The sequence below is a fragment of the Fringilla coelebs genome, assembly GCF_963513975.1.
Source record: "Fringilla coelebs genome assembly, chromosome: 10".
In the NCBI taxonomy this organism is placed as follows: Eukaryota; Metazoa; Chordata; class Aves; order Passeriformes; family Fringillidae; genus Fringilla; species Fringilla coelebs.
In genome coordinates this window covers 12952207-12963103 of record NC_140036.1, presented here as the reverse complement: position 1 = coordinate 12963103, position 10897 = coordinate 12952207, and the positions used below count along the sequence as shown (strand labels likewise).

General features: G+C 37.7%; 1 protein-coding gene across 1 annotated transcript; it reads right to left on the bottom strand.

Moving 5' to 3' along the window:
• Positions 1–1744: 1744 nt before the first annotated feature.
• Positions 1745–2824, bottom strand: AGTR1 (angiotensin II receptor type 1; the record flags this gene model as incomplete). Its single annotated transcript, XM_084212119.1, has 1 exon — positions 1745–2824. One exon carries the CDS (start codon positions 2822–2824, stop codon positions 1745–1747), a length of 1080 nt encoding a protein of 359 aa, XP_084068245.1.
• Between the last annotated feature and the right edge of the window lie 8073 nt (positions 2825–10897).

The following is a 10897-nucleotide window of genomic DNA, read 5'->3' as shown; positions in this document are numbered from 1 at the left end:
AATGACATAATTAAATGACATTCAGGCTTCAAATGTCAAGATATTGGCTTGCAATTAAGCAAAAGTTTTAATGAAGGAGAGATTGTTTTTTTACCATACAGCTTTAGAAGTTGTGACTCATCACAGTGCCTTGCAATGTATGACTAGACAAATTGTTCCCACTTTTGCTGGAAGAACAAAGGCAAAACTGAAGAAAACTTCCCTTAGTATAAGTGAATGAAAGAGTAGGAAGGTTTCTAGACCTGGTTGTAGTCCCATTTTTTAATTAAAAGGTAATAAACTACAGAAATAACTGTTTGGCTGTATTTTGATCATCAGAAAATATGGATAATCCAACCACTCAGTACTTAATACATTGCCACACCATATGTATGATTTAGAAGATAATAAATACTGTAAATTCTCAAGGGGCATGTAATTTTCTATGTGATACATGTAAAGTTTTGAATCTTTTCTTAAGTTTTGTAGTGTCAAAAAGTACTTATGAACTCATTTATCTTTGAAGACAATAGATGGGTGTGAATCAAGCATAAATATTATCTGAAGTGCATTATTTGAGGTAAAAAGGCCACATATGAGGGTATCATTGGTGTAAACTTCCCACAGTGCTTGTCTCCTTTCCTCTTGACTTGTACTGAGAATTTGAGCCAGACTTTAGTTCTGATTTATGCTAGTATAAATCAGAATTTTTTTCCATCTAAATAAAAAAATGTTCAACAGGGAGAAAATACTCTGGGCATGATTTTATATATATGGAGAGAAATTCCATAAAAGCCAAGAGTAAAGTTTGATCTCGGATGTTCTGTGATTATTAGTTAAACTGATGCATAAACATTGTCCTATTTTTACTTACCAGCATATGAGTTTACTAAATGTGCAGGAATTTGAAATTTTTTAATTTTAGTCCTACAGAGTATGGAGTCAACTCCCTCTGTATATAAAGTTCTTCAAAGTCAGGGTGGCTTATCATGAGGAAAGGCTGAGTGAAGCCCGTTTCTGTGCACAGACATAATTTTTTTAACTACTACAAAAATACCCACTGAGATATAAATGTACATTTCTGAAGCAATGTTTGAAATGTTTGAGTAGGAATATAAATCTAAAAATATATTTATTCTATATTTAATAAATAAATCTGCATTTTATTGCATATATTATTATGAAAAATGCCATTAAAAAATTAGTAGCATAAATCAGAATAAGACCAATTTAAAGGACCGTAAATTTCCATTTGAGTTTAAAATTGGGCCTCTATATATAGGATATATTTGAAAATATATTATAAATATGATTATAGGACATTTATGTAATTAAAAATAAACCAACAAAACAAGAAACAAAACTCCACTTCTTCAACAGAATAGCTCACATATATGCAAGTCAGGTTGTTTGTATTTCATGTCATTTATACAAGCTTTTCCTTTTGAAACACATGGGAACTTGAGTTAGGAGTTTTCCCTCCCCTTCTTTTGTAGTTCCAAGCAAACGGTGGGATGTGGCAGGAACTCTGGCACACCTGTCCAACACTTAGGCTGCTTCCAGTAAAGAAAAGTGAAATGAAAAGGAAAGCAGTCCTCTTTACAACGTGAGCTGTAAGGCCACTGCTGGCTCTTTACAGTATGATTTCTCTGAGGTGATCCAGTGTTGCTGTAATGAGCTGTGACGTTCAGGACCGCAGATGAATCTTGTTGTTCTTGGTGCTTCACACACAAGGTTGTTCAAAAGAAGAACTTTGTGAAAGGCCTCAGTCGGTGTCGAAAGGCCCGGCAGTCTTTTTGGTGTGCAAGCGGATATTTTCCGGCGGCCGATAGGAGAGGGAGCTCATTTTGGTTGTGAGGCTTGGATGTGTGCTGACGTTGGGTGGGATGTATTTTATTAGCTGGAGGAAGTATTTCTTAAAGTTTTTTCCAAAAAACACATAAAAAAAGGGATTCAGACAGTTGTTAAAGTAAGCGATACAAATGGTGAAGGGCATAGCTGTATCCACAATATCGGTGATTTTGCAGTCTGTTATTACATGTAATTGAATCAGCACATCCAGAAAAGTGAACACTTGATGAGGAATCCAGGAAAAGAAAAAGAAAAACACAATTGCTACAATCATCTTGAAGATATCATCATTCCTAGTCTTATTTTTTTGAATTTGATACGCCTTCTTCAGAGTCTTCCAAATCAAGGTGTAGCTGGTTAGGATGATCAGAAAAGGAACCAAAAAGCCCAGCAAATTCTTGGACAGACCCAAGCCGACGCGGAGCGTGGTGTTGTTGCTCTCGTAGCGGAAGCCGCAGACCGTCATGTTCAGGTTCTCGGCGAAGAAGATGTTGCGGTGGATGATGACGGGCAGGCTGGCCACGCCGGCCAGCAGCCAGATGGCCACGCAGGTGCCGCGGGCCACGGCCACGGTGCGGCGGATGCGCGACTGCACCGGGTGCACGATGGCCAGGTAGCGGTCGATGCTCAGGCAGGTGAGCAGGAACACGCTGGCGTACAGGTTGAAGCTGATCCCCGCCGAGGCCAGCTTGCACAAACAGTTGCCGAAAGGCCACTGGTACTCCATGGCCGTGTAGGCCGCCCAGAGGGGCAGAGTTATCAGAAAACACAAGTCAGCCAGGGCCAGGTTGAGAAGGAAGATGCTGGCTACTGTTTTTAATTTCATGTAGCAGTAAATGACAATGACCACCAGGCTGTTCCCGAATATGCCTATGATAAAGATGATGCTGTACACGGTTGGAACCATAATGTAGATGTAGCTGTGCCGTCCCGAAACAGGACAGTCCACGTGGATCCTTTTAACGGTTTCTTCAGTAGAGTAATTTGGAATCATCTCGAACTTCTCAGCTCTAACCTAGTTTTCAGGGAGAAAAGATGAAGCTCACACCTAGGAGGGCAAAAGAGGAAGAAAACAGTATTTGTGATAGGGATTTAATTTTCAACAATTCTCAACTAAATGTCAAGTTTTTTTCAAGTTTAACACAACGTGTCAATGTCTTTGAATTTTAAAATAAGCCATCTTCAAGTGTTTTATCAACCAATTTGTATTTTAATACAGATTTTGCAGAGTAAAACGGAGGCAAGAATGTTAGGAGTAGACTGAACATTTTTAGATTATTTTTATCTAATAAAATCTAAAAAACCTCTTTTGATTAACAAAGTTCCAAATTAATACTGGTTAGTGAACATATGTCAAAAATAATAAGAGAGACTGAAAATAGCAGTTAACGATAAATTCAGCAGAGTATTTAGATTATTTTCTTTCCATAAATAGGTGACATATTTAATGAGGTAAGTTATTCAGATGTCTCAGAAACTAACCTTAAGCACTTGAATACTAATTAAGTATGTAAATACAAACTGCAATGAATTAAGAAAATAAGTGACTTTGGATTAGGTACTCATTTGTATCTCTGAGATTAATCACTAGAAATTTATTTATACATTGAACTTAATTCTTTGAGAAAATTTTTACACCACAGAGAAAGATGAAAACACACAGTCCAGTATTCTGTTGTACCAAAAATACCTTAAATACTCAGAGGTTACTTAGCTCCCCATCTGGCTTGTAACGATGGCATTTAACTACCAGTGAGAGGGGAAAAAGATCTGAAAATCCAGACACGTCCAGATCTGTTGTACTTTAATAACTGTATAAAGAGTTTAAGAAGGGTGCAAGGGGGAACATATTACTTTTTAAGTTGCTGACAAAATTTATGTATCCAAGAGTTGAAGGTGTATTTCCGGATCATATTAAGTGTTCAGCAAGGGTATGAAATCTCTTTTAAAGGGCACCTGTTTGGTTTGCCAAGGCCTGTGTGTTTTGTAAGAATAATTTCCTTATTAATGACTGATTACTTTAGAAAGCAGGCAATACAGTGTAAGTGACTCTAATACTCATTACTTTCTAGAGTCTTAACACAGATAGTCTTCCCTGAAAAATAATGGATGCTTAAAAAAAAAAAATTTATGATTATGATTGCAGAGTAGTGTTTATTGCTGTTCTCAGGATCCAGCTATAAGCCAAATCTCACTTGTGGCTTAGAACAAAGATTAACTGAAATACTTTGGCTTCAAAACCAAAACAAAGCAAACCCCAAACAGCAAAGAAACCCTTTAAAAATGCAAGACCCACCCTAAGTCCCTGGGCAGTACAGATGCATTCAGAAAGCAGAGATGCCCATCACTGCAGACACACCAGTGATGTCATAGATGCAGCTGCTCATTATTTGAGTGCTTCAGCACTGGTGTTCCTTCTGAGTTCAGAATGCCAGGGAGTGTTTGACTGGCTCTTGTTGGAAGACAAATCTTTTTACAAATGACTGTATTTTTAATAGGGAAAGTGAGGCACAGATTTGTTTCAGCAAAGCCCACACAGGAAGTCTGAAGGAGTCAGGAACTGAACCAGAATATGGGTTGCAGGCAGCATCTTGCGAGCAAGGTCACCTTTTGGCTCTTAGCCTTTTGAAGACTTGTTATTTCTCTGCCTTAGATCATGTTGTAGCATATGTTTGCATTCACAACCTGATTAATTCCTGCAAAGCTAACAGTGTAATGTCAAGATTTAGGTCCTTGATAATTCTATCAAGTTTAGAATATCTAGTAAAATGCAACTAATAGACGCTTAGTCAAGATTGCCATGCAACACTTCCCAGCCCCTTCAGTTCATTCTGTGTGTTAGTCTCCTTGCTTCAGTTGGTATGGATGTCTCAAAATGACATCAGCTATTTTTGCCAAGTTTAAGAAATTAACAAACCAAGCAAATAGAGCTAACACAAAGAAAGATTCACCATTTTGATCACATTCTAGTACAACCTGAGCAAAACCTGGCTTTTAAATCTCAAATACAAGGTGTTTGGCTCTGTGGAAGGTCAGCCTATCCCTGGGACAGGGAAACCACTTCAAGATAAATCCTTTTATCTCATCCATGGTTATGAAAGTAACTTTGACAGTAACTGATGTTCTGCAGCATCAAGGTCTGGCAACATTTGCCCTGTCCCAGCTACAGGCTGGTGCAACATGGTCACTTAATAGTTTTGCTCCCTTATATACCCACTAAAATTACAGCCCAGAACTTTGCGGTAAGAATCTGAAGTTTCTGCTTGGGAGATCACCTGTGAAGTGTGACTGGCAGTAATATGAGTCAGGCCTGGTTAAGGCTGGGCAAGACCTTTCCCAGCCTTTCACCAGTCCCTGATTGCTCTGTGTGTACTGAGTGACAGATTCAGTGTTCAAGGCAAATGCAGCTGAGAGTGAATATTCCCTTTTGGTGGGGTTGATTCTGGGCAATGGTAGATGCCAAGGCAATTTTCCCATGGTCTCCTCACACACCCTTTCTGCATTATGTTTTGCTTCCAATTTCCCTTTTCTACCCACATGGTGACCTGTACTGTTTCATGTCTGTAGCAGCTTTAGCTGATACTAATTAATAGCATATGTTCTTTCAAGAATGAGTAACAGTGATCCTATTACATTTTCAGAAATGTGCTAAAATAAAAAATAATTCAGTTGGGAATAATTGTCTGGCACTCTGAGGTATTGAATTACCTGAGCATATTCTGGAATGCTTGGGAAATAAAAAAAGGCAGGACAATTCCCATGAAGAATCATATTGGAATAATTACAGAATCAGGCATGATTTTGTCAAGAAATAGTATTTTACCTCAATCTACCTCTGTAAGACTGTGTAATCTTTCTGGAGGTAAAGGGTTTTGGTGTAACACTGAAGTCAGTGAAATTGTGCAAATGATGTGTTTGGTATGCTACCACTTCTAAATTATACTAAGAAATTACAATCAATAATTAAAGTAAATCCATCAATATTTTCAGTAATGACAAGGAAGCAGAAATATATAATGTGGTTGGTTTTGGGTAAACACATATGGATTGCCATCTGGGTATCTGAAAACTGTCTGAATGAACTGAACTGTGAGAGTGAACCTCATAGGAGCTGTACAAATGAAGCACACTAAGGAAGGCACTGCTAATCCCAAATGGAATTTTTAAATTTCCTGGAAATTCTTAAGTTTCAGAGTTAGCTTCAGCTGGATCTGCTTCCTTGAGCACAACTGTAACTTCAGAGCATTAGGAAAAGCTTCAAAGTTGGAGAAGGTAATTTTTTCTGGAAGGCATGGGCCCAGGGCTGTGCTGAGTAGTGTGAGAGGGCCACTGCAGCAATGTGAATTCCTCACAGGCAATGATTTCTTTTCCAAACCACCTTCAGTTTTTCCTGTTATTCTCACTTGCCACAGTTCATCTGCTTGTCCCAGCATCATGGCTCCACACATGCAAAGCAGATGCTGGCCAGTTAAATGTGTCCATTAAGTTGTGCACATTGATAATTCCATGTAAAGCATCTCAAATGACCTGTGTTAACATAATGATAATTGGATCATTTTAAGGCTGACACACAAGGTGCTTTTTCTAACAGGATTGAATTGTGACTGTGAATGATGTGGTGGCATCAATCTCCAACAAATTATCTGGTGAGCAGCAAGTCCCTGTTCTGAAGTCAAACTTATCTGTTTGACCTTTTATCTTTTTTAATTACAGTGATTACAATAAGTCACTGATAATGAAATTCTTCAGACTGCTCAACCAACTATTATTTCCCACTCCATTCATTGCTTCTGTTGGGTGAACATGCATCCTAATTAAACTCCCTGTGGAAAAAAGAATGCTGGGCTCATGCAAGGTAAACAGCACTTTGCCCACCAAAAGATAAGATAGCAGTGGCTGTGTTTTTCTGTGAGAACTTCATCAGCTAAAAATAGGTAAGCAGGTGTCACAAGTCAGATTTTGAACAAAAATGTACTTAATATTTGCTTTGACAAAGACTAAATAAACCCAGGCTGACTAATCCTGCCACAGCTCATCCTCCTTATCACTAGGTAATGTGCACTGTCCTTCTGACAGTGGGTGGGTTATTTGCTTTTCTTACAAATGAGAAGATAGTTCCATGTTTAAGAGGATACTGCATTCTATTTTTATGTAAGATTTTTGCACAGGGATAAAATAGAATGAAAAATGTTTGGAACAATATGTTCAGTATATAAGCTATATTTCTTTCTTTCTGGTGGCATAAACTTTCCTTTATCTTAAGAATTTAGCCCCCCCCTTTCCTAATTTATTCTAACTGCTGAGAAAGAAATGACACTCACACATGCTTTATTGCAAAGGCTTTTGGGGTCTTTTTCTATCCCACAGAGTAACCCTTTCTATCCTCATGGCCTTAGTGAATAGAGCTACTTCTGTTTCACACCCCCACTTGAGCACCTTCTGTGCTTTCCTGGAGTTCCTGAGCAGTGCCACTGTGAACCTTTCACCTGGCTCTCATTTCTTCAGCTAGTTCTAACAGTCTGTATTTCCCACTGATGGCTTTCCTAAATATCTTTAATCCAGAGTTGATAGCAGAATTGGGAAGGGAAAGAGAAATACAAACCAGGATACGTAATTCCAACTGTGGGGCCATTACAGTGGGTTGTCATTGCTGCTGGTACCTTCCCCAGAGGTCAGCATCTGACTCTGTGGTAAATGCCAATAAATCAAAATACTACTGGAAAGGAGCTGTGATAGGTAGTACTGCACCAGACAGTGTCTGTACATCAGCTCAAAACACCAAGAACACAAAGCAAACCTCAGCAGACCTGTGTTAGCAGCTGTCAAGCTGCTCTGCAATTTTGGATCAGGAGGGGGTCTGACATCAGAACAAACAGAACTTGCAGGACCTTGTACTGGCCTTAGCATTTTCTTTTAACAACTCTGCAGCTGAGGCAGCTGCCAGTCTGTTGAAATTGCTGTTAATTTTTTGATGTTTGCTTTATTTATTTAAAAGTATGTATCTTTTTAATGCTCTCACCTATTTGTGGATTCTTTTCTGTGCCTTTCCCTTGCAAGAGCTCAAGCTGATCTGCTTCACTTGTGCTGGCTCTACATAGCTGGAAAATAAACTGCCTGTGATCCTCTCAGGATCTGCTTCTCCATAACATCAAAACCTAAACTAGTTATTACTTTTTTTTTTGTGCTAGCAGAACAGTTCCTGTTACCTTGCAAATGTGGACTGTTTATGTACTCTGACCTTCTCTGTATTTATTTCCTCTGCCACACTTCAAAAGAGCCTGTCCTTCTGTAGGATGGCTTTATAGCTTATTCTGAGAAGCATTAACATCTATCTTCTGTTTGTTCTCATGGACTACTCTCATTAATTTTCTCTTCACTTCCCAAGTATCTTTCAACTGCTCAGTTTCAGTCATAAAATTTATGTGAAAAAGGACAGATGAAGGGGCTTTTTCCTCTGGGAAAAATCAATGCTTGTGGGATGTCTGAACAGTGGAATTGGGGGTGTGTACGACGTTGCATGATTATGGGGGAGGAAAATACAAAAGAAAGTAACACAGTTAAGCACAGTGACATTTAAATTGCTTTCAAGTTTAACTCCTATAATGTAGATTTCGACCACTAGAGGTCTGTATTTCCTATTTTCAAGTAAGAGAATTGCTGCTTTAGACTCAAGTACCACCACTTTTCAAAATATCCCCTGCGTTCAAGATTATTTAAGATGAAAACATAAGGCAAAATATATACCATTATACCTGTGCTTATTTAAATTTAATGTACCAGAAGTAACTATTTTCACTTTATTTTAGCATCTAGCAGCTTCTATCTAATTTCCTATATTCTGGGACGTTCCTGGTGTTGCTAACACCAGTCCAGTTCTTGCACTTTTTAAGACTTAGAATAAGATTGATATTTTATTGTATCAAGGACCTATGCAGCTTAAGCTCTCTGTTTAACTCTCCCAAATTAAGAAGAATATTTTAAAGAAACTTCACTTTAGCAATGCAGATGGAAAAACAGTGACACCTACTCATTCAACTAAGATTATTTTAGATCTAACGAGGCATGTTGTGAATCCAAATATCAGCCAATTTTGAATGAAGATATTTTTACTGCTGAAAATGGCACTTTAAATTACTTTTTTTAGAGCAACTTAAGGGACTTTTAGAAATTGAAAGGTAACACAATTGAAAGGTAACAGTGTTATCCAAATGGTGTGTCCGTTTTATGAATTTTAATCAACTTGTTAATTTGAAAGAGAAACATATTTAATAGTTTTTACAGCACCACCATACCCCACTTTTACTAATATACTTGGATTTGTCATTACCTCTTTGGACAATGTCAGTGCATGATACTGCCTTCTGTTTCAAATTGTGTTTACCTAAATAATTCCCTAATGCTGGAAAGGGCAAACAGCTTTTAATTCAGATGGAGCAGAAGGGTTGTTAGTGTCACAATGAGATTTATTTTATTGAAAATAGTAAACAAGGAAACTAGAACCAAAAAAATGACATAAACTCTAGTGTGCTGTGCCAGATGAGTTGGACTAATGAGTATCTTGTCCTGTACTTATGTCCAGTGGGTCATTCAGTGTCAGTGGAACTCTGTCCACTTAAGGCATGTTTGGGTACAAGCAGCGTGCATATCTTTAAGTTGCTAAAAATAGGAGCATTTAGAGAGAATGGAAGTGATATACAGAGATAGAAAACCAGCAAGCAGTTGGCTAGATTCAAAATGAGGAATAAAGAAATCTAATCTATTATTTGCATGCTTACACTTTGTGTTAGAAATTGATGCGGCAAAAATTGGCATAAGTGAAAGGCTATTTCTAAACACTAATTTATGGGGCTGTGGAGTGATGAACAAAATCTTTCAAGTATATTTTTTGGACATTAAATGCTAAAATACTACAATGTAAAATGTGACAATTTTTCTGCTCTTTTTAGCAGTGCACAGTGTAATGATGTCACAGTTGTAATGAAAGCAGCTGCAGTAGCAGGGGAAGTTTGGACTATTGTTTGCACATACTCTCACTGTCCATACAGAGTCCAGAAACACTGGAAATCTCTTCCTACTACTTAGCTCTTTGGACAAAGCTAACTATCCCCAGCTTGTGTATGGGTGGTTTTTTTTTTCCCCCAGAATCTGGGAAGCCCTGATGTACATACTTTTATAAAATTTTACTTGTAGAAGTTAATGCCAAGAAAGGATTGCTCAACTTCACTGAAGTTTCTCAACCTCACCAGAACTTAGTGATTTAGTGAATGCTACCATAGCAATGATTATGGGGATTTTTTTTACAAAATTTGTTGACTGACAGATAAACAGAGCACTCATTAGAGCTAGCCAAAAATCTAGCCAAAGTAGAGAGTAAGTAGAATTCTTTTAGTTTATAGGTTTCATTTTTAGGATTCTCTAGATTTAAGTTTCAAAGTAAACATTGATTTCCTCTTATACACACATATTTGTTTTCTCTGCTATTAAGGGTAAGGAAAAAATTCTTGGGTTCAATCCATGTAGAACTGGACTCCAAAACACAGAAAGATTAACCACTGTCAACATACAGTGTGTTTAATCTCTTGTGGAGGATCAGTGGGGTGGTTGTTTTAGACACTGCTGACTCGGGCTCAACACTGTATGCCAGATATTTTAGACTTTTCTACTTAACTTTCTGGTCTCTTTTTTTTTTCTCCTTTAATAATCAGAACAATTTCTGCTTTCTTTCTTTGAAAGGCTGCATGAATGTGTTGCAAACTCCCTGCGGTTTAATATGTCTTAGGTATCAGATAACCCTAAGGATATGAATACAAAATTCTCCCCAGAGCAGTAAGTTAGAACTGAAAAGATAATTAAATAAACAAAGTAAAATATATTTGTAGATTAATAGTTCTATTTCAGTACTTCTGAAACTAAACATCACAATGCTAAGCTTCAGAAAAGGTGATGTTTGAAAGGGGATTCTCATGGTGTCCTGTCACCTTGGTTGGTCTGTCTTGTATAGCCAAATTAGTTTTTAAATATGAAAATTTAGTTTTTATAGTGGAAAGCAGTGGCTGCTCTTGTTTAT